This window comes from Pleurodeles waltl, chromosome 5 (assembly GCF_031143425.1).
Source record: "Pleurodeles waltl isolate 20211129_DDA chromosome 5, aPleWal1.hap1.20221129, whole genome shotgun sequence".
NCBI lineage: Eukaryota > Metazoa > Chordata > Amphibia > Caudata > Salamandridae > Pleurodeles > Pleurodeles waltl.
Window position 1 is genome coordinate 828,060,143 of NC_090444.1, and position 24,845 is coordinate 828,084,987.

General features: G+C 44.8%; 1 protein-coding gene across 22 annotated transcripts in view; it reads right to left on the minus strand.

Annotated features, from left to right (window-relative positions):
• The window catches only part of EPB41L2 (erythrocyte membrane protein band 4.1 like 2), a 1,020,488-nt gene that overhangs the window by 125,880 nt on the left and 869,763 nt on the right, over nucleotides 1-24,845 (minus strand). For 15 of the 22 annotated variants that reach the window (XM_069234854.1, XM_069234865.1, XM_069234863.1 and 12 more), the window contains 2 exons: nucleotides 10,815-11,357; nucleotides 9,552-9,674 (listed from right to left, as the gene is read on the minus strand). In XM_069234854.1, the coding sequence (XP_069090955.1) occupies nucleotides 9,552-9,674; nucleotides 10,815-11,357 (666 nt within the window). The remainder of the gene's footprint in view (nucleotides 1-9,551; nucleotides 9,675-10,814; nucleotides 11,358-24,845) is intronic. The other 7 variants (XM_069234873.1, XM_069234871.1, XM_069234869.1 and 4 more) reach the window with 2 other exon arrangements.

Genomic DNA, 24,845 nt, shown 5'->3' on the forward strand with positions numbered 1-24,845 from the left:
AAAAAACGAACATTCCCAAAAGTTCTTCAGACAGCAGAACATAAACAACCAATCAGGTCAATACAGTCCAAATATAGACCCTTGTTAGTACTGATGCTGCCTCTTTTCTTCGTGTTAATCACGCTACTAGTTGTTGTTCATGAATCCTGTTTGGAACGGTCATTCCCTGCAAGGGTAAGGAAACCAAGAAAACAATATTTGCAACTGTGTCTCCAAAGAGAGCAAGCGACCTCCTATGAACCACAACAATGGTGAGCAAGAAAAACATCAACAGTCAAGACATTTTATAACAACCAGCTACTTGCTGATAAAGCGGAGGGAAAGCATATTGAGAACTTCTCTCTGGGTGGGATAATCCTCGCCTCTTTGTCCTTAATAGAACTGAAACTTTCCCTTACAATAGTTAGGACATTTTTCATTCTATGTCAGGGCGGTAGGCAAGGATAATGCTAGTTAAAAGACTGCTTACGAACAATTGTGCTACAACCACCACCAGCTTGAAGTATAACCTTTTAAAGGTAAAGTCCGAGGACCAGTCAGCTGCATTCATGATGGCGAACAAGCACCCAGCTGAAAAGCTTTTAAGGCCATCACGCCATGCACGGAGTATGCCCCACATTTATACTTGCCTCCTGCATGATCCAACACACCCACCGGGCAATCATGGGAGACAAGACTGCTTTATACATCTTTCGCAGGGCAATAAGGAGCTGAGCTTGCCAGGTGGTGGACCTCCTCTGTCATCCCCTGGCATGCTTTCAAACACTGCACTTCATACAGCTTGGGGGATTTAGAGAACACTGGAGATGAGATGATTCTAGTGTTAGACTTAGTACGTCTGCCGACTGTAAAAGAGACCCCTTGTGGGGAAAATACTCCACCTGTAACATCCAGGGCCTGAACGTCCAAGAACGCTCTGCATGACACTAGGCTAAACAACATGGCCAATTTGTCGGAAAGCTCTTTCCTCAACAGGAACCTATTTGGTTGGCAAGAGAGAAACAAATTGAGGAGTTGATTGACATATCCGTAAGATAAGTACCAAGGCTCTGGCGGCAAGGAAAGGTGGATGCCCCACAATAGCCTCCGGACAAAAGGATGTTCTCCCATTGGGGCTCCATCAATTGGAACATAGCCCGCCGATATGAAGGAGTGAAAAGCATTAACAGACCAATAGGCCAGACCCTGGATGAAAAATTAGACAGGAAGTTGAGTACATGGACTACATTTGCAACCACAGGATCCAGGTCCTGTCAGATACACCAGCCCATCCATCTTGTCCAGGCCGATCTGTACTGTTTAACCATGCTTTCTACCTAGGCTTTGGACATGAGGATCTCAGCCTGTCCCGAAAGTCCAGTGATATTTCACTGATGTCTGTTATCCAAAATGCCATCAGACTTTGGGAACCCTCCAACACCAATTGGCGTGGCATCTGGTTTGGATTGAGGAGGAGGGTCTCAAAGAGGGGAAGAGTAGGATTGGAGAATCCCAAGAAAGTTCCATCAGAACTGGGAGCCAAACTTGGGATCTCCAGAGGGGAGACACCAGAACCACCTCCACCAGGTGCCTCCGCACCTGGGCCGCAACCCTAATGATCACTGAGAATGAGGGAAACACGTATCTCCCCTCTCCTGAGTCCAGTCCTGCAGGAAAACGTCTGTTGCAGAGGCAAGGGGATCCGGTCTCCACCTTAAAAACCCAGCCACCTGGTGGTCTAGGCAAAAGACAAACAGGTCTACAGAAAAAGGACCCCCATCTGTCTGAGATCATTGAGAAGACCCCCGGGGTAAAGCATCCAGAGGCTTGAATCGTGGAGATGATAGGAATGCCAGTCCAGCACCTGATATGCTTCACCGGGGAGATACTCGGCTGTGACCGAAACACGATGGTCCAAGCAATGTTGCCAGAAATCTTTGGCCAGGTCTGACAGTGCTTTCGATCTGGTCCCCCCCCAGGTGATTGACGTAACGCACCGTGGATACCTTGTCTATCTTGAGGAGGACAAATGACTGAATTCTGTCCTTCTTCCAATACCGAATGGCAAAAACCCCTGCGAGGAGTTCCAATCAGTTGATGTGTAACTTCTGTTCTTGTTGTGACCAGCTTCCTCCTCTGGAGAGATCCGCCCAGCGTGCGCCTCAGCCTGATCTGCTGACGTTGGACTTGATAACCACGTCTGGATAGGATCTGAAAATTGCTCCCCTATTCCAGGCCTCCATGTGGGGGAGCAACCAAAAAATCTCTTCTCTTACCTCTTCTGAGAAGTGCACCAGCTGAGAGTGCATGAGTATCATCTGCAGGTGGTAACTCGTGAGATGTTGCAATGCTCGATGATGCAGCAGCCCCATGAAAATACCCTGAATGGAATGGGTATAGATGTCCCACTAGCCTGGCTAGATGTCCGAGAGAAGTGTACTTTCTGGAGAGGAACTGCCGCAATTTGTGTTGAATCTTTGCCATTTTCCGGCATGGAAGGCTTAAGATGGCAGTTGAAGAATCGATCACAAACCTCAGGAATGTAGTTGTGTGGAAAGGTGACAGGAGGGACTTGGTTTGGATCGCAAGTCCCAGATCCTCCAAGAGGCTCATTGCGGGCTGCAGCTGCATAGATGACTACTAGGGACATTGACTAATAACATGCATGTCGTCCATGTAAATTATGATCCTCATCCCTACCACTCTATCTCTGGTTTGAGGACCTTCGTGAAGCACCACAGGGTTAAGACAGTCCAAAGGGGAGAGTGGTGAACTCAAGGGCTTGGCTTCACCAGATAAACTGAAGAAAACACAGTTGTGGTAAAAAGATGGGAATAGTCAGGTATGCATTTTTAAGATCCAGACAAACCATCCAATCAAATTGCTGGAGTACATCCCTGAGGAGATCCCCTCCATATAGAAGTGGTACACCAGCCACTCGTTGGGCTCCTTGAAATGTATTACTTACTCTCTTCTCGTCCAAAAGGAGGCTGCTTAAGAAACCATTGGGATGTGGCATAGTTGGGCAGATGGCCTCTGTTTAAGAGGGCCACAACCTCCTTGTCTATGAGATTGCTCTCTTCCAGAGAGAAGTGTATTGGTTGTGGGTGTGACACTTGGCGAAGAGGCCCATTGTATTCGATCTCAAAACCTGTGACTGGCTGGAGGACCCACACATCCATCCAGAGAGATGCCCTCATATGGAAACACTTGTGAGACTGTTCCCTACATTTAGCTGCGAAGAAAGGGGAACACTCAGTGTTGGAGGAGGAGTTGGAGGCCTGTCCCCTTGTGCTGCTTATGTTGCGAAATCACTGGCCTCTGGTGTGGTAAAATGAAGTGAAGCAGGACTCATCTTGCCACTGTCTGCATCTGGAGCCTTGACCCCTGGAGGGGGGGTTGAGAGGGGATGCAGTCAGACGAACACCCTCTGCCACTGCTGGCCCCTGGGAACTAAAAAGCCTCTTGATGGAAGTTTGGGCCTTGCTGAGGGATGATAATGTTGCCACTAACTTCCCCAGATCCTTGATCAGGAGGTCACTGAAGAAGTCCCCCTGGGTCACAGTCCCCGCCTCGGAGGACACAAGGTCAATGAGTTTAGGGTCCACCTTAATGAGAAGAGAGTGACGCTGCTCCGTGGCAAGGGCATATTTAGCATTCCCTAAAACAACCTGACAAACCTGAGAGGATGTCGGGCGAGATCAGAGAGTCCGAGACCCTGGCTTCCTCAGTTATATCCAGAATATTCATCACTGGACCCACCACAGCTAGGAGGTTATCCTGGCATGAGCACCAGCAATGATCAATCCCCTTTGTGGGGTCCTTGATGAACTTAGCCAGGAAAGAGCCCATCCTGGGACCAATTTCAGGAGTAAGGGCTATTTTTCTCTCCAAAGTGGGTCTGGGGTATTCTGCCGCTGGTGGCTGCATGGTTCCTTCTCTAGGGGTTTTCCTGCAACATACTTTGCCACTTTATTTGCTGGGGCCCATTCCACAGATTAAGTCATCCGTTCCAGCATATCTGCTACTGGGTCGGATGGGGGAGGCTCAGTGGCGTTGGGAACAGAAGTGAGGCATCAGGGCCTTGTGGGACCTGCCTTTTTATCTGAATCCCCTTGGGATACGTTGCCCTTCCCCATGTCTGTGGAATGCAGATGGATACACTCCAGAAGCTCTTCCGCCAGTCCGAGGGCCTGACAGGAGGCTGTGTTTGGGCAGAGAAAGCATGCTTAAGATGTCCAAAGGAGTCATGATCTACATCTCAATGTGTCCTTTTTGGGCATGTGGCTCACGACTCCTGGGGTCCCTGAAGGTGAGGGTTCCTCGCAGATTCATGAGCAATCTGTCTGTAAGGGCGTTGTTCAATGTGAGCAATGGCAGTCGAAACTACTCTGTATACAGAGATACCAACGGCCTTGAAAAATTCATCATTCCAGGGGAGGAAGGACAAGGTCTCCTCATTCTACATACAGGCATGCAGATGTCTGCATGGTGTCCAGAGGGAGAGTTAGAGTGTGACAGACAGGCCTGTCAAGGTGGTACTGGGATGTCCAGTGAGTTTGGCGGAGACTGGAGGCCCCATGTATATGGGGGGTGGGGGCGTCAGGCCTCGGGGGACACTACACTCAAATATTACAGTGGGTAAGCATGGGATAGTGTGCCCTCTGAGACCAGCAAGGTTGGTGTAATGTTCATTACAGATCCCGCAGAGTGTGGAGCATAAAATAATAGTATAGACTATTCAGAACGTCAAAGGCAACTGAAGCATTACAATTACATACACCTTGCACAGTGCGTCAGTCTTCAGGATGACAAGGCTCCACATGGCTCCTGCAACACGTCTTCCGATCTGCTAAGGAAAACTGACAGACACACGTCATGAGCCTGGGGGGGAGGCACTCTAGCAGAGCTTCACCAAGCGGTCGGAGGTCCACACCACATCCACGGCCTCCAACCCTGAATACAAATTCACTGCTGGGTAAAGGAGCACAAGTGTGTTTCTGCAGCATGAGGCACACACAAAAAAACAAAGGAAACCTGTTAAGAAAAAAATAGTGACGCGCAATTGAGGCGTTAATCAAGCGTTGCACACCGCAATACAATCAACTCTGTGACCTCTTGAAATCATATGAAAACCCAGTATAATCAGATACAAGGAAGCAACGCTTATATGTGGCTTATAAACAAAGAAGAAAAGAAGCAGCATTGATATTAACCTGATTGGTTGCTGATGTTCTATTATCCCAAGGACTGTCAGTTTTTTTGTAAACAGCTGATAAAATGGCAGCTGTTCAATTTTGCAATGAGCTAATTAAAGATTATAAAACATAATTGTTGCCTTTAGGCCTGACATAGAATTCACACCCCATGGAAAGAGGCACTAAAACTTCAATGGGCACATTTAAAGCTAAGCTCAAGTCCTATCTAATTGAGAACCACTTTAAGACAAGCTATGAGAGCACACTGTAAAGACAAACGTTATTGCATAGTTGAGCGTCATTAATGGTCTCATAGAACAAGATACTTACCTTCAGTGACGCCTTAACTGGTAAAGACATATTCTAGTTGCAGATTCCTTATCTTAGAATAGATACGCAAGCAATACCATCTCCGGAGGTAGGTCTGCGAACCAAGATCTTACTAAGAAGTCCTGCAGGTCCAAACGGGCAAAGTACCCATCCCTCCGGACCGGACTGTCCAGACAGTAATGTTTTGTGAACGTGTGCAGTGATACCCATGTTGCTACCTGACAAATGTCCAGGGCTGGAACTCCTTGTGCTAGCACAGTGGTTGCAGCTGTTGCTCTGGTTTGCTTTTAAGCCAATGCATAGCACATTTTAATGCCTAGAACAAGCATCTAGGGAAGGTTCGCTTCTGCACTGCCCAACCTTTGCACCCACATAACCAACAAAGAGCTGATCATCCACCTGGAACTCTTAGGTATGATCAAGGTAGAACGCCAATGCTCATTTTCCGTCCTGGCGGTGGAGTCTCTCCTCTTCCTTAGAAGGATGAGAGGGTGTGTAAAAAGTAGGCAAAGTAATAGAGTGGCCTACATTAAAGGGCATGGCTACTTATGGCAAAAAGGAAGCCCTGGGGCAAAGCATCACTTTGTGAGGGTAGATGGAAAGGTAGGGTGGCTTAGATGACAATGCCTGCAGCTCACTCACCCTGCAGGTAGATGCAAGGGCTACAAGGAAGGCTGTTTTCGATGTTAGAAGCCTGAGAGGACAATTGTGAAGAGGCTCAAAAGGGGCACACATGAGAAGTCTCAGAACCAAATTCAAATCTAATTGGGAGATAATGAATGGTGATGGAGGAAACATGTGGGTAAGACCCGTAAGGAACCTACTAACTATAGGAGACTTAAAGAGGGTTGGTTGTGTAATCTCAGAAAAGCAGAGTTAGCAGACAAATAACCTTTGAGGGTGCCCAAAGCAGAGACCTGCTGGGCTAAAGAAAGTATAAACAAGAGGACCTCAGAAATAAGGGCGAAGAGGAGGTCTTGTCTGTGCACCTTGCAACAAATTTGATCCATCGACTGTCATATACCGTGTTGGTGAAGGGACGCCTGGCTGCCAAGATAACGTCACAGACTTTGGGAGGAAGGTCAAAAGCTGTCAACTGCTGCTATTCAATATCCACACAAGAAGGCGGAGACTGGACAGGTTTGGGTGGAGAATCCTCCCCTGCTGCTGCGACACAAGATTCTCCCGAAGAGGCAGTCTAATTGGCAGATCGATGCTCAATAGCTCAGGATACCAGACTCTTCGTGCCCGGTCAAGTGCCACAAGAATTACTTGGGCCTGGTCGTTCTTGATCTTCTTGAGAACTCTGGACAGAAGTGGTATGGGCAGAAAGGCTTACAGGAAGCCTGAGCGCCACTCGAGATGAAGTGTTGCAGAGTAAGTGCCTCCCTGGAAACTCCAATGTGCGAAACTGCTGACATTGCGCGTCCTCTGCGGAGGCAAACAGATCTCCCACTGCTGAAAGAGGCCTTGTGCCACCTCTGGACGGAGATGCCATTCTGAGTTCATCCACTCTGACATTCAGAAAGCCTGAGAGGTGTTGAACCACCAGGGAAATGCCCTGATGTCCCAGCCATGTCCAGAGGCACAGAGCCTCTTTACAAAGGGTCCATGACCCCATCCCGCCCTACTTGTTGCAGTACCACATAGCGGTAGTGTTGTCTGTGAACACATGCACTACTTTCCCTTTGAGAGAGGGAAGGAATGCTTTCAATGCCAATCTGATCACCCTAAGCTCCAAAAGACTGATGTGGAGCCCAGACTCCAGCAGAGACCAGATGCCTCCGATCTTCGCCTCTCTCATTTGGCCGCCCCATCCCAGGAGTGAAACATCTGTCACTACTGTCAGATGTGGTTGGGGAAGAGAGAGGGATCTGCCTCTGACCCAATTGCGGTTCAAGAGTCACCACTGCAGAACTTGCAGTATCCTCCCAAATCTGGATCATGTGTTCCTGATGCTGTTCCCAATGGAACTTCACATCCAACTGCCGAGCCTGCATATGCCATCTAGCATGTGTCACCAGCAGAATGCAAGAGGCCATGAGCGCCAACAGCCTCAAAGTAATTCTCACCAAAATCTTGGATAGAGGGTGAAACATCAATATGAAAGCCTGAATATCCTGGCCTTGTGGCTTGGGGGGATAAGCCCGAAAATGCATTGTGTTCAGAACAGCTCAGCTGAAACGGAGCACCTGAGAGGGGAGTCAGGTGTCACTTCGGCAAGTTTATAGCGAATGTAGCAGGTTCCCCAGAGTCTGGAGGTGGGAATCGACAGCCTGGGGCAAGCCCGCCTTCAAAAGCCAGCTGTCAAGATAGGGGAAGACTGAAACCCCTGAACTGCGCAGATGAGCTGCAACCACCACCATCACCTTCGTGAACACCCGAGGGGCGCTGGTAAGACCAAAGGGGAGCACAGTGAACTGAAAATGCTGAAAATGCTCATGACCTACAGTGAATCACAAGTCACATCTGTGGGCAGGCACAACACACACATAGCAGACCCAACTCAGGGTTCCGAGAACTGACTATCAAGCCAAAAATCTATTTTTTCAGAGGTGCCTCACTTCAAACAACCCCCTGAAACTACACTCCGGACTGTGGTTATGTTGGTTAAGCCAGCATATGACTACCAGGTCAACAATCCACAATTTGGAGATTAGGTCATGTGTATAAGTGGAACAAAGAAAATGGAAGGGAAATAATCTCAATGAGGAACTTACTCTAGGTGTACTACAATCCATTATTTTAGGTCTGGTGAAAGATAGATTTAGCTGTGTGGAAAAGGTCATATCATCAAATCTTCAAAGAGGTAAAAGTACAGAGAGAAAGAGTGATGTTTGGGTCAGCTCATTTCTGCCACTGGCTTTCATGGTTTGTTGTTGCATGGATGGAAGGTCTATCAAGGCCTGGGCATACTGTCTCATTTGTAATTTCACTAGTTTTTGCTCATATGGCTTCCAGTAGTCCTTTTGCTAGACTTTGTTACTGTTTAGAAATTGTGTGCTGTTCTGATGCGTTGGACTGCAATAAGGAAACAAATTCCTTTGTTTTACTAAGCTATCAATATAGCATTTTGTAAGACCAATAGCTTTTTTTATTACAAAGCAAAACAAGTGTGCATATAGGGTTCCTCAATAATGAAACTAGTAGTCTTTATCAAAAGTACCTATCATAGAATATCTTACTGTTTATGCCTTTTAAGTTCCCAACTTACAACACAAATTTAATCTACTGGGTCCTTTTCATAACACTCCTCTATGAGAGTTTAGCTTAACTCAGTTAATGCAATCAGTTCAACAGTGTAACCTCGTCCCAGATTAATAAAGCATTATCCCCAAGATGTTGCATCATTATGAAATTTTGTTTCTAGAACAGCTAGAGGGAACACACACAAAGGTACCCTACTGTTAACAAACACTGATCCTAACAAAAGGCAGACCTATTTCTTGCAAGTACTTTTTAGCTTGTCTGTACCAACGAGAGATGGAGAATCATATGCAAATCAGATTTGATGTTACCACACAACACTAAAAATCTTGGATGACGGTTCACTGTATTACTGGGCTTCATCGGTATGATGCAACTTGAGTCCCTATGGCACAGCGAGCCCAGGGTCTGCATACAGAGAAAATCTATTTAGTGCAGATTTATTCAAGTATTCTATTGATTACTTTTGTTCTAAGCTGGTTGGCCTTAGTGGTTTGGGTATGTCCAGACATAAGTCCTAAACTTTGTAATCCAGCTGCAAGTTTATGAGGAGGTGCAAAAAGATCAAACTTATCTGTGACTAGTGTTGTATCTATTCAGATGAATGTGGCATAGAAGTTCAAGTTGGACCATTCCCATTGTGATAAATCTAATATTGATTTGCAAATAGTCCTGTCCTTTAGATGCACTAAAAAATTTAATTATGCACCCGGGTTAACTATCTGAGGCTCAGAATTATTGAAGTATTTCCATGCATAACTTTTATACAGCGTTTAAGTACCCCATGTGTGATCCCAGCACTAAACAAAATCAGAACATAAAGGACTCCAAAATTACCTGTGATGATTCATAAGTGATTGTTTTAGTCTCTGTTTGGACTAAAGGGACTTCTTTAGTGCAGATTTCTGTTTTCTGTGAAGCGTCAGAAATAGTGACCATCTCTGTTTTCACCACTGGAGGCTAGGTAGAAATGTAGAAAAAAGTTATTGCCAAATACTATTAATGTGACAAAGGCATTTGTTGGGTATTGTCTTTCTTTCCTTTCAAAACAGTAGGCAGGAAACAAGCACTACAGACACTTATGCCGCCAAACACAATTTCAAGGAAGAGGAAAACAAACAAGTAAAGCAAATGTATAGCAAAATCCCATTATTTTTCGAACTGGACTAAAACTTCCCCATTCCCCAAAACAAAAACTAACCTTGATTCCCTTAAGGATGAGTTAGTAACTTATTCAGCATAAACAAAATGCTGCAGATCTCAAGTCAACAGGTTGCTGCATTTCACTGTGTTGATGGCATCACTGTTCTAGATCAGGTGTTGAACAGTAAAAGGCCAGAAGAGCACAGGCACAGTTGGAGCTGCATTTAGATATCTCTATAAGAATGCTGTTCTGGATAATAGAGGGTGTACCAAGTAGAGTACAAACATGTGTATGTACAATTTAATTTCTTAAATAATCCCAACATTTACTTGTAAGGTGTAACATTTTAAAAATTAAAAGAACGCAGCAAGAATTAAAAAAAACAATGTAATTTTGATTCTAAAATGATGTGATCCATGTTTGGTGAATCCTTTCTATGCCATGTTCTTGCAGCAATCAGTTAAATCAATTGTGGTACATTAGTTATGAAATTAATGTTTCCCTTCAAAGACAAGGTGGGGTGAAAATATCAACACGGCACATCTGAAGAGGTATATAAAACAGCGAACGACACAGACAAGGAAGGAAGACATAGAGACTTTTTTCAGCATTTGGAAAATATGATCAACAAACATAGAATAAAACAAAAAAAGAAACATATGAGGACTTCGAGGAATGGCAAAAAGTGAAGGGGCAAACAACAGACGACAAAATAAAGAAATTATGTATGGTTCTGGCACAAGTGTTTGCACTTTTGATTTTCCAAATGTAGGGATGGGGCCAGAAACCATGAGCAAAGAAGGTACAGTTTACTTGCTCTTCACTGGTCTCCATGAAAGAAAAGATCCATATGTTGTGATCACCCGAACACATAATGAAGACAGTAGCATAAAGGCAGGTTTCAACCTTTAAAAGAAAATCTCTCATCTCACTCTCATTCGGTGCAGACTATTTACCTCGGAACAAAAGACTATTTGAGGTGAGACATCAGTGTCAAAGTAAGAGGAATCTCCATTCATTTTAGGGTGTTCTTCTGTTGCTCTGCAAGTGATCTCTTCTGGTGAAAGTGTCTCAGGTGCCATGCATGTGGTAACTGTGGATTCAAGGGTCAGAATCTCAACCACACCTTGGTTGCATGTGCTCATCACTGTGACACCACTCCCATCTACAGCTTCGATAGGATGTACACTCACTTCAGGACATTGTTTCTCAACATCTTCCGGCTGTTCTTCAAGTTCCTCCTTTATGACTCCATCTACAGCTCTGCAGTCTGCCCGGTACTCTGCACCCTCCTCCTCACTCTCACTGCTGCTTTCAGAAGAAGAAAGAGAGGCAGAGGCTTTCTGAGTTGGAACTATCAAGTCCTGATTATGTCCTGGGGCTTCTTCATGATTGTGAAGATGGCCGTTTAATTCATTCTTCGATTTTTGATCAACTATTTTGTCTCCGGTCACAAATTCCACCTGGTCATCGACTACCTTCTGAAGCTCACTTGTACTCTATATCCAAAAAAGTGGATGGACAAAACAAAATTTCATGAATAACTAAAGACAAAATATGGGAAACAGAAATAAACAAGCAAAGAAAAGAACTGATGACGATCAAATGAAAGGGAATGGAGACATATGTGGAGGTAGCCAGAATTCACAGGTAACATTTGATTAGCCTCTAAAACATTAGTTTCCAAAGATTATTCTTTGTGCAACACAAAAGCAATCAAAGAGCATGCAATCAACATAATAACAGCAGGATGCACATTCCACCATCAGTTTGCAAACCAAAAAATATATCTCTAGCAAAAAAGACAAACAGAAAGGGAGGAGGGTATATTTAAATCATATGGGGTAACAATTCTGAGGTTAATTTAGTTTGTGTGGAATCAAGGCCACTAGTGAGAAAAGAAGGTTGATGTACACATTACAGCTAGCTATTCTTAATACAAGTGGACATTTTCTAATTACTGGCCTTGTGTGCTGTCATGTGGTTGGCATCTAGTACTCTCATACTTAATAGGATTACACTTTCAATAGCATAATTACCATGATGACTGTTAAAATGTGTTGATTTGTTTATGTAACTTCTTTGCTCTTAAAATCGTTTTTTTTCTTTCACTTGGTTGCATTTTCAATACACATTACAAAACCACCCTTCAGAGTGTACCTCTGCACAGACATATGTATGTTTTTACGAGGTTGTGCATTATGTCTTGTGTTAACATTATACAATACCAAAACATACTAATGGTAGAATCAATGCTTCTTAACATTTAGTGTGATGCAGACGCGGGCTCATAGGTATCTCCTGATTATTTTGTTTTAAAAAAGAGAACTGTTGGGAAACAAAACTGCAGGGAAATACAATTTGGCCATTGTTTCATTTTGGAAATTTTTTGTTTTCAGACACGATTATGGCTAAACCCCACTGCACCTTCATTTACTTTGCAACAGGTTCCTTTTCTGTGTGTGGTTTTGCAGGATGTTTGCGACCAAGTCAACACTCGGGCAGGCATGGCGTATCAATAAGGGTGGAGAGGCACCGCCCCCCCCCCACATTTTTGGAAACATGACATGTTCAGGTCAGGCTGCCAGGCGCTTTACATGCGCTCAATACACAGGCCCCTGGCTGCCTGAGCTGAACTCTGCCGGATTGAGGATTTCACAGCCCTGTTAGCGTGATCTCCTCAGCCTGGGAAAGCACTTTGTGGTTCACCCTCATGTCGATATGGCGACTCACTGATAGACTCGGACATAGGTACTTCAGTTTTAAGCCCTGAAGTGCCAAGGGGCAGTATTGGCACCTTTTTACACAGTGGGCTGGGGCCAGTAGTCTCACTGACCCCATCCCACTCTGTGACGAGTGAGGGACTGCTACGTCCTCTCACTGGCTAACCAAGAGTTCCCATCAGAAAGGAGGCAGTAGTCCCAACCCTTCAGAAACCTTGGAGGCTTCCCTCCTGCAAGCCAAGATTACAGATGCAGCCTGGTTAAGTTTTTTTTTTTAATGAAAAAAAAAAAAAAAAAAAAAGGTTTTTGCCTGCATGCTTGTCTGAATATAAGAATGTATTGTATTAGCGTGTGCCTGCTGTGAATGGGTGTGTGCATGTTCATGTACTTGAGCAGGAGTAACATAAGTGCGCATGTGTTTTTCGCCGGCCTGAGAATGTTGTCAAACACACATGCACCCTAATGCACTCTCTCCTCTTCCCACCTCCCAACCTCTCGAGGCCCAGCCCTACCCCCTCCCTTCACACGCGGACTGAGGCAGCAGCAGAAAAATAAAATAATATTGAAATATTGTTTTCTTTTTCTCCTGCTGGCTCTTAGCTGGGGGGTGTAGGGGTTGTGGGGGAGGAGATGCCCCTCCGCCATTGTGGAGAAGCCGCCGCTTCTCTCAACTCCTAGCCAGTGTCAGACTGTGATCACAATTTGGCCTGGACACTCAAAATAAAACTGGCCCACATCCCGATCGCCCCTTTCATGGATCACCATTTGGCTAGTTTCATTGGACTCATTTTTAAAGAAATGTTTGATAAATTAAGCATTTTAAAGGTTTTAGAGCCAGTACCATTGGTGTAAACTAGAAGCACCGCGTTTTGGTGGGGCGGAGAGGATGAAATAAAACTGTCCAGGAGTGCGAGGTGAAATAAAACGGCCTAAGAGCCACAACAACTGATCTGCTAGGTTTGCCAGCTGGCCGTTTTTTTTTTTTTACTGGCATGATCGCCATTTTAATGTCTTAGTTAGTATGAAAATGAAGAAAATCACCCAAAGCCAATCTTTATTTCTCTGATCAATGTGTAATCTAAATAGTAAATGTAAGGTGAAAGCACTTCAAAATGTGTTCTAAAACTGCATTAATGATCCGTGACTGATAGTTAAACTACACAAAGGCAGAAAAAGCCATGTTTAAAAGGAATACAGGCGTTTTTAAATAGTCACCTTTAATTATAATGCTCCGGCCTTTGCAATATCTTAAAAAACAAACAAACGGGCAGTTATTTTTTTTGTTTTTTTGTAGTTTTATATAGCATGAACTAGGCCCAAAAGCATCGGAGCACTTGACAAGAGCGCCCGTTATATTACACAAGATCATGCAGATTTTTATTCTAGGCCTTGGGATATTAAGTGATTTGTCCACAATTCCAGCCATTGAACCGTGTTCCCCAGTTCCAAAGTCTGAAGCTCTGACTTTAACACCACACTGTCTCTTTTTTCCTCTGGTAAAGGTGGCCTCACATAAGGACCTATGCAAACACCACTTCCTCCATCAAGGCCTAAAGAACACTGGTACTGAGGTGACAACACCTGGCCCCCAGGAAGGCTTCTTCTCTTACCTTCTCTCCAGCCAACCATAGCCTCAGGGTGATGGCCTGAAGGGGAGGGGTCAAGAAAGGCACACAGCTACTCCAAGATGACTGAGGTGAGGATGGACCAACGGCCACAAAATTCCCACTTTTGAGGCTGCATTCCCGTACCCTGCCCTGACAACCATGGCCTGAATGTGATGGTATGACCAGGGAGGGGTGGCTGGGGTGAAGGTGGCCCTCCCAAGAAACCCTGTACGTTCCCCATCTCCCGTCTTGTGGTTGAGAGCCTATCAGGTGAGGGAATCTGCTTCTGTGCCAACCCAACTGGGGCAAGCTGAAGTCTGCCAAGGGCAAGACAATACTGACCTAGCAACAACAGTGCAAGCCCCTGCCCATTATGCTGGCCCCACATTACAGTGGCCTGGTGGGACTAGGGACTAGGGACTAGGGAAGACAGTAATGCTTTGTGTGCAAGTTGAAAGAAGCCCTAACAAATAGAAAACAGCAGACTACCATCCTGCCCTTGGACAGAAGGACAGTATGTCAACTTTTCGGACTTTATCAGACAATGTACTCCTCCACATATATAGGTATAAGTAGCATCATTAAGAACATATATGAAAACGCGTTCTATAAGAGAAATTGATATACAGAACAATCAAAACAGGACGTTTTTCTCACTAACATAAATCATGACTGAAAATGTTAAGTACTGCAAGTCCTATGGAGGAAGCTCTACTATGCCCAAATCGAAGTTTTACAAGTGATAGAGAGAAGCCCTTTCATGTTATGACGGAACGATAAAGTTATTATGGGCCTGACTTAGCTATTAGTGGACAAGTTGCTCCGTCACAATGTTGACAAATATCCAGTCCGCCAAAATCTAAGCCCTGTTGTATCCTATGGGATTCAAATTTTGGCCAACAGGATATTTGTTACTGTTGTGATGGAGTAACTCATCCGCTAATATCAAAATCAGGCCTTGTGTCATGTAAAAAAGTGCTGCACACCAATAATCAACCCAAGACAGATCACCTTTCTGAGCCTTGCAGAATTTATCTATGTATGAAAATTTGTGATTAGTTAAAGAGATCATGGACAAATACCCTGAATACATACTAATCGTCCTCATTATACAGTCTTCTCTTCCACATCAGAATCAGAAGAAGAGCTCCTTAGGTTCTCAAATGTGGTAACTTGTCCACAGACAGAGGGAGCTCAGGGGTTGGACTGAGTAAACTTTTCTGAAGGAGCTCAAGGGAGTACTTCACCTTCTCGTCATGGAACCTAAGAGGGATCTAAAGAATAAAGCATCCAGGGGATAATGAAGGTAACCCTAAAGGATAATATTTTTACAGAACTGTGGTGTCGGTCTCTGACCTAGAAAATCATAATTGTTTTTGTATTAGTGCTTTGTAATCAGGGTATGAAAATTACCTCTGTCTTTCTGCAATATATAAACTATGACTTTAAACATGGTTTTATACCATGCATTTAATTTATTTTATCTTGATAGTCTCCACAAAACTCCTACAAGCTACACAATTTCTGTCATAGTTTTGCAATATTTAATGCATTACATTTTTGTTGTAGCTGAAAATATTATGTTAGCTATGCCCTTCAAGAACAAGCTACTTCTATCTTTATAGAGTGCTTAGCTGCCCGTAGGCATCCCAGCTCTAATTAGTGCAATGCTAGCTGGCCAAGAGAGAATTGGGAGGGGGGGGGGGGGGCTTTATAGCCTGAGTCTCCATAGTTAAGGATTTATCTAGCCAAATCCCTAGACTTTTTATAGCTGTCTTGGGGAGGCAGGATACCTAGGCAGCCCAACCATCCCTGGTTCATGCGTGGATTCGGGGAACTGTCGAGAATCATGAGTTTAGTTTTGTCCCCATTTAGTTTCAAGGACGAGTTCTTCATCCAATTGGCACCCACCTCTAGACAAGAGGCCAAAAATCAGGGAGCTGTGATCCTGACTAAGGGAAAGGGCAAATACCAATTGAGTATCATCCGCATGGGAAATAATAGATATCCCAAAAGAGAGGACGGTATCAGCCAATGGATGCATGTACAAGATGAATAAGGTGGGACTTAATGAGGAGCCCCGCAGCACGCCACAATCCAATGGATAGATGTCAGAACTACAGTCTCCCTTAAAAACCTGAAACATTCTATTTCTGAGGAAGGATTGGAGCCAGGAGAGAGCCCTTCCAGAGATACCCACGCTGCAGATTATTTCTATTAAGATGTCATGAATGACGGTATCGAATCCTGCACTGAGATCAAGGAGGATAAATGGCTGCTGATCCTCCCAGATCCAGCAGCACTTGGGTCTCCTCAACAACTACAAGGAGTACAGCTTCAGTGCCACGGTTGGGTGCAAACCCAGTCTAACTGAGGTGAACTTTATTATGATCCTCTAGAAATTCTGAAAGGACCCTGTTGATAGGTCTTTCAAGTACTTTACTGAGTCCAGGAAGCAGTGAGATTGGCCTGTAAGTTCCTGGATCAAGAGGGTCAAAATTTTATTTCTTCAGAAGTGCCTTTACCATGGCATTTCTTCAGGTTGTTGGCACAATTCCTTCCACTAAATCGAGATTTAGTACTTCAAGTAAGATGGGCAGAATCAGGTCAGCAGCTTTCGCTAAAATGTGAGGGGTTAGGTGGGGGGTGCAGGGTCTAAAGGTGACCCTGACTTGACTTTGCTAAATGTCGTTGAGAGGCTCTCTATAGTCATGGGGGAAAAGGCTGTGGGGGCAGTGTCATGACCTGCCTCCTGGTCTTGCATGGGTCTAAGATTAGAGTCTGAGTCAGGTTAGCAAAAAGTGAGACAGATGTCATGAATTTTTGCCTGAAATTTGCTAAAACATTGCACCAATGAGCTGAAGGTTCGAGAATCGGACAGTTAAAGGGGACTCTAGAAAGGTTTTAACTATTTGGAATATTTCTTGGGGTATATTAAAAGCTGCGTTGATTTTTCCATCATAATAAGAAATCTTAGCTAATTTCGTCACAGAATGATACATCCTGATAGTCAATATTTTGCTTTATTAACTTCATTATGGTCTTTCCTCCATAACCTCTCTGCATTTTTACATGCTTGCTGTATGGTCCTGAGATGAGGGGTATACCAAGGAACTACTTTTTGTTGATGCATCTAGTTTAAATTTTTATAGGAATCACTTGATCAAGTGAGATTAGTAATCCAGTGCAAGAATGTATTTGCTAAGTTAGGATCTGTATCACGTTTGGGTTTGGTGTTCTTTAGGGTCTGTTTCCAAGCATCCACACATAGCTTAGCTCCACAATGGTCTTTACCCAAATGAGGTCTGCTGGGAGGTCTGGGACTGGAGACTTCTAGGAGAAAGGGAATCATGTAGTGATCAGACCAAGTTACTGGGAATGGGAGGTTCATCGGAGAAGACAGGGTCAAGTAAGTGTCTTTTTTCATGGGTAGGCCCTGCATCCAGTTGGGTGAATTACATGGCTGAAATATCCTGCATAAGCCCAGCTGCGAGGGCCCCGGCTGGTTCTATTGTAAAATTGGGCTTACAGTTAGCCAAATTGGCAACTACTGTGGGGAGGGATTGCAGGAACTCTCCATAAGGGCTGGTGGGCTGATCTATTAGAACTCCAGAGACGGTGAATGTAGGGGACATTGTAATGGAAAAGTTCATATTTTCAAAACTAGAAAGTTGACAGGGTTCCAGCCTCTAAGATCCACTTTCAGAATTATGGTAATCCCCCCACCTTTCTTATTCTGTCTTGCCTCCAGATATAGTAGTCAGGGGCAGCGCCTTTGCGAAGTTTGGCCATGATTCTGCATGGACCCAAGTTTCCATCAAGAAAACAACATCTGGTTTACTGTCCTCTAAAAAATGGTCCAACTTGTGACAGGGAAATGATCTGCAATTATTTCGAACAGGTGATTACTAGATTTATCAATAGACACAGTCCTACAAAGCCAGGTGCATGGGAAGGGCTTTAAGCAGCTTCTACAATGTGTTTCCCCCTTTGCAATGCCAATAGAATGTAGACAACTGTTCTTAGGGAAACACTGTAAAACTAAGAGCTTTGTGGTGGAATAATGAAACTTACTTTACTTTGGCTGATCAGGGATCCTGGCCCCTGGTCCCATTTGGGAGCAGATAGGCGCGGACGGGCTGGCACGCCAGTGGCACATTCACGCCTAGGGCTTCATTTTATGTTGAAGTTGAATGGAACAACTGGAGCGCCTGCCAAAATGGCATCTCCCAGTGTTCCGTTTCTTCCCCCACACCATGCCCCACAGTGTTGAAAAAACAAGCAAGTTGTTTATATGCTAAAACACCTCAAAATGTTAAAAGTTTAAAAAGCCCAGCACGGTTTGATTTGTAAAAACGTCCCTAAAGTGCTCGGTGGCCATGCAACGCACTAAGCAATACTTGCCTTCAGCAATGCCTTTTCTGGTAGAGGCTATCTAACCGAAGATTCCTCCTTTTGTGGATTCCCTCAGGCGCTGAACTGGATGAGGAAGCTTTTCAGCAACTCCCTTGTGCTTTGCCAGGAGGTATCCGTACCACACCGGATATGACCTCGGGCCCACATATATGGGCCATTTCTGCACGCTGTCATCTCTGTTCATGCTATCAGATGCAGACTTGTAGAAATCTAATAGTGCAGTGCACAAAAACTTTAGGTTTTTGCATCTAAGTAAACAACAGTATGAGTCCATTACACAGAACTGGAAGGAGAGAGGAGAGGGTTGGTGAGGAATCTGAGGCTAGAGTCTCCACCAGAAAAGGTGTTACCAAAGGTGAGTAACTTGTTCTTCCAAATTAGAATTTTATTCGCAGATTTCTCACCTTGTGAATAGATAACGAAGCAGTAAAATACTTCTGGTGGTGGGTCTATAGAATGGCTCAGACCCGGAAGGCCAGCAATTGATCATGAACATGTGGCGAGATGCCTACGTCCCAGCCTGGCAAATGCCCAGAACCGGCACACACCGTGCGCTACTGCAGTAATAGCATCCTTGGCTCTGGTGGAGTGAGCATGCGAGCCTTCTAGTACAGAATTTTGGACAGCCCTTAGCAGCTCTTGATGCATAACCCAATCCATCTAGAAATGGCCCTCTTTTGCACAGCCTTGCCTTTCTTAGCCCCAGAAAAACTGATGAAAAATTTGTCATCCTGATAGTAGTCTCTGGTTCAGTCTACATAGATTGCAACTGCCATATTAAGGTTAATGTGGTGAAGCCGTTTTTCCTCCTTGGAGGGGTGCTGCGGTGCAAATAAAGCAAGCAAGGTGAGGGACTGCCCTATGTGGAATGGCGTGACTACCATAGGCAGGAGTTCCTTCAACTGTCTGGCCTATGTTATTGGGTCAAGAAATGCCATTTTAATAGTTAGTAGATGATGCGGACAACTGTGCAAGGGTTAGAAGGGATTACACATTAGAGAAGTGAGAACCAAGTTAAGGTCCCACTGTGGCATCACAAACTGTGGTATTGGGAACATGTGGGTCACAACCTTCAAAAAATACATCACAACAGGTGATTTAAAAAGGGATGGCTGACCTGGTAAATGTACGAGTGCGAAAGGGCTGAAAGGTGTTCTTTAGAAGTTGTAACAACAAGGCCTTTCTGGGCTATGGAAAGGCAAAAGAAGAGAACATTAGATAACTGCAAATTTAAAGGTTGGATCTATCAGGAAGAGCACCAAGCAACTAACTTCTCTCAGCAAACTGCATAGACAGATTGTGGATGGACTCCTGCCAAGATGCCACCAACCACCTCAGGAAAAAAGATTAAAAGCCATCAGCTCAATCTCTAAGCATGAGCAGTAGGTTGCACAGGCTCAGGTGTAAAATTCTGCCCTGCTGCTGTGACAGGAGGTTTTACCAAAGAGGCAGCAGGACTGTGGGGATATGTGCTCATGCAGCACTCCCATCTCCCAGTTCAGGGCCTCTGGGATTATTTGGGGGCAAAGGTTTGGACACTGCGCATTCTCTGTGGTGGCAAATAGATTAAGCCAGTGTTCTCCCCATTGCTGGAGGATGCCCTGAGCCACCTCAGACTGTAACTGCCATTCACAATCCAGCAGGCAATCTCAGCTGAGTTCATCCGCCCTGGAGATCAAAGATCCTGCTATGTGCTGTGGAGTCTGCCACTGAACAGTCAGTCACTTAGAGAGAGAAGCAAGGCATCCTGGCATAGAACGTAAAACCTCACGCCACCCTGCTTGGTTTAGCAGCACATGGCGATCATGCTTACTGTGAGAATCTTCACCGATTTCTCCTTGATGGTCAAGAGGAATGCCTTCATTACCAAGTGAATCGTCGCAAATCCAACAAGGTGATATGGAAGAGACTTTCTGCCAGAGGCCAGTGTCCTCTGATCACCACTTCTCCCAGATGACCTTGCAATGATGGCTCAGATGAAAGGGAGTTGTTGTGAAGGAGTCAGGTCTGACTTAAAAATGTTAAAGGAAAAGCCCAACAATGTCAATAAGATGTCTGATGTCTGGTGGTGGCTTACCACTGCTTGTGGCAATCCCGCCTTTAGTAGCCAATCTCTGAATTATGGGAAGACTGGTATTCACAACCTCCACAGATGGGCTGTGGCCGCCATCATCACCTTCGTGAACACCTGAGGTGCACTGCTAAGGCCAAAGGGGAGCACAGAGTACTGAAAGTTCTTGTGGCCCACCTGAAACTGCAGGTAAAGCCTCTGGAACTGTAAGACGGGGATGTGAAGATATGTGTCCTTCAAGTCCAGTACTACTGCATCCTGGACACACAGGGCTTGGACCAGGTGACCATTTTGAACCTGTCCTTCTAGAAAAAGTTCAGATGGTAATGGTACAGAAGAGGGCTGAGGCCTTCAACCTTTTCCGGCACCAGAAAGTAGCAACCAGTCGCGATCTCAGATGCTGGCACACTCTCTATTGCTCCCTTGGCCAATAGAGTCAAAACTTATCTGTGGAGTTTGGACAAGTGACTCTTTGGGATGTGCTGTGGTTCATATGTCCAAGGGATAGGATAGGAAAGAATGAGTACAAAGCAACCGTGGATCTCACATTGGTCTGACATTATGCTCTCCTATGCAGGGAGATAAAAGGCAAAACCACCTCCCACCGGGCAATCCCATGCTGCGAAGGACAAATTAAAGTGGTTTTGTGGTGGCTGCAGGGGTGGTGGTTGGTGTTTGAGTAGACCTAGAGCCCTCAAAGGGATGTCTGTTAGGGACTGCTGGACTTCAGAGGGAAAGTCCTGCGGAGTGGATCCATGTATGGTGATGCAACACAATGATAGGTCTGACTTCCCTACTCAGGCAGTCAGTTGTGTCCACACCTACGTCTTAGCCATCAGAAATAATACACTGTAAGGCCAGTCTGTTGTCTTCTGGGACAGCTGTTGAATGCTTTGGGGAGGATATACCAATAGCTGGTAAGGTGTCCAGACCACTAGCACCCTGAAGGTCATCAAATAAGTTTGCTACTCATATATGGCGTCCTCATAGTCACCATCATGTAATCATATTGGTGAGATATGTCTATGTTTGAATAAGCATACTGCTGTGGTCCGGAGAGTAAGAGCAGAGCTTCGGAATCCACCAAAACTATTGGATCTATGTAAGATGTCGAAGATGTCAGTACCAGCACCGAGGATTGGGCCTGTGGAGCCAGTCATGATGCTAAGAGCAGTATCGGACATTGCGACAAGGTTGGAACCAGTGGGGCTGTGCTCAAGGAAGGGGCTGACCTCAAGCAGAGGTCCAGTGTTGCATTCAGTGTTGGGGCCAGATCCGGTGAAATGGTCCTGAAAGGAGCCACCTCAGATACTTGAGGCCCGAAGGCAATCTAACGGGATTTGGTGGGATACAAATGATTTTGTCTGCAGCCCTCCTGAGCTGAAGGAATTCATCCACTGCTGCAGTCTGCGCAAGGGGAAGCGGGAACAGGAACAAAGCTGGAGTCCATTCTGGGTATCAGCTCTGTGGCGAGGTGGTACCTGGGTCCTTGTGTGACATTGAAAGTGGGACCAAGGAAACACATGTTACGACTTATTATGCTTTTTATGGGATCTCTGAATTACTTGACCTCAGCAACTTTGTTTTGGACCTTTCAAGCGAGCTGCCTAGGGAACGAGAACGCGTCCATGCCCTAGAACAGGACTGCTTCTTTTTACATAGTTCAGCGATGGCTAACTTAACTTTGTGGATGGCTTTGCGATAAATTCTCACGCAGCAAGGACACGACTCAGAGTCAAGTGAAGCGCAGCAGCACCAAAAACAGAGATCATGGGTGTCCGTCACAGACATCTGTTGAGGGCAGCCATGGCACAGCTGAAAAACTCTTTTTAGGGCCCATATTCTGCACACCGTGACATGTTTAGAAGGAAAAATTCAGGCTTCCTGAGAGAAAAGTCTGTCAGAAGGCACAACTGCTAGCTCCGGATCCGCGTTGGCAGCTGGTGCACATATGGTGACCGAAACATCACATTTGGAGTGGACTCACCTGAAGTAGAACTGCACCACTCCACCTGGAGAGGAGGAATTGCTGAAAACGTTCTGGATCCAGTTTGGTGCCTGGGGAAATCTACAGTTGAGGAATCTGCAGTTAGATGTCTTTATGAGACATATATTTTTTATCAATTAGTGGGCTCCATGCACACCTACTATTTCAAATTCAAATTCAATTCAGGGTTTATAAAGCCAACTATTAACCTGTAAGGGTCTCAAGGCACTAATAAGGGTCTCAAGGTGCTAACTATTTAAAGAAATTGCTTTATGACGACAAACAGGGTGTGCGAAAATGTTTGAAGAATACAGGGAGTGCAGAATTATTAGGCAAGTTGTATTTTTGAGGATTAATTTTATTATTGAACAACAACCATGTTCTCAATGAACCCAAAAAACTCACTAATATCAAAGCTGAATATTTTTGGAAGTAGTTTTTAGTTTGTTTTTAGTTTTAGCTATGTTAGGGGGATATCTGTGTGTGCAGGTGACTATCACTGTGCATAATTATTAGGCAACTTAACAAAAAAAAATATATACCCATTTCAATTATTTATTATTACCAGTGAAACCAATATAACATCTCAACATTCACAAATATACATTTCTGACATTCAAAAACAAAACAAAAACAAATCAGTGACCAATATAGCCACCTTTCTTTGCAAGGACACTCAAAAGCCTGCCATCCATGGATTCTGTCAGTGTTTTGATCTGTTCACCATCAACATTGCGAGCAGCAGCAACCACAGCCTCCCAGACACTGTTCAGAGAGGTGTACTGTTTTCCCTCCTTGTAAATCTCATATTTGATGATGGACCACAGGTTCTCAATGGGGTTCAGATCAGGTGAACAAGGAGGCCATGTCATTAGATTTCCTTCTTTTATACCCTTTCTTGCCAGCCACGCTGTGGAGTACTTGGACGCGTGTGATGGAGCATTGCCCTGCATGAAAATCATGTTTTTCTTGAAGGATACAGACTTCTTCCTGTACCACTGCTTGAAGAAGGTGTCTTCCAGGAACTGGCAGTAGGACTGGGAGTTGAGCTTGACTCCATCCTCAACCCGAAAAGGCCCCACAAGCTCATCTTTGATGATACCAGCCCAAACCAGTACTCCACCTCCACCTTGCTGGTGTCTGAGTCGGACTGGAGCTCTCTGCCCTTTACCAATCCAGCCACGGGCCCATCCATCTGGCCCATCAAGACTCACTCTCATTTCATCAGTCCATAAAACCTTAGAAAAATCAGTCTTGAGATATTTCTTGGCCCAGTCTTGACGTTTCAGCTTGTGTGTCTTGTTCAGTGGTGGTCGTCTTTCAGCCTTTCTTACCTTAGCCATGTCTCTGAGTATTGCACACCTTGTGCTTTTGGGCACTCCAGTGATGTTGCAGCTCTGAAATATGGCCAAACTGGTGGCAAGTGGCATTGTGGCAGCTGCACGCTTGACTTTTCTCAGTTCATGGGCAGTTATTTTGCGCCTTGGTTATTCCACACGCTTCTTGCGACCCTGTTGACTATTTTGAATGAAACGCTTGATTGTTCGATGATCACGCTTCAGAAGCTTTGCAATTTTAAGAGTGCTGCATCCCTCTGCAAGATATCTCACTCTTTTTGACTTTTCTGAGCCTGTCAAGTCCTTCTTTTGACCCATTTTGCCAAAGGAAAGGAAGTTGCCTAATAATTATGCACACCTGATATAGGGTGTTGATGTCATTAGACCACACCCCTTCTCATTACAGAGATGCACATCACCTAATATGCTTAATTGGTAGTAGGCTTTCGAGCCTATACAGCTTGGAGTAAGACAACATGCATAAAGAGGATGATGTGGTCAAAATACTCATTTGCCTAATAATTCTGCACTCCCTGTATGCCTACTAAGACTAAACCAAACAAATCAGCCTCTATTCACGCATGCAGTAAAATGTGACCTTATGTAAAATAATGATCGAATTGGGAGGAGGCCTGTTTATTGTTAACTTTTTAAAAATGTAATCTAAATTCAGAGATAATACAAAAAAAAAGCGCCTCAGGCAGCTGGGAGAAATTTGGGACAGAAAACGTGCCTGAAGAAATACTATCTTTCCCACCAACCCTCTCTACTGTCCTTGCAGTGGCTGATGCGAAGGAGGCTTTCACGATAGCAGAAAAGCTTTCTCTACCAAACACAATAGATGTT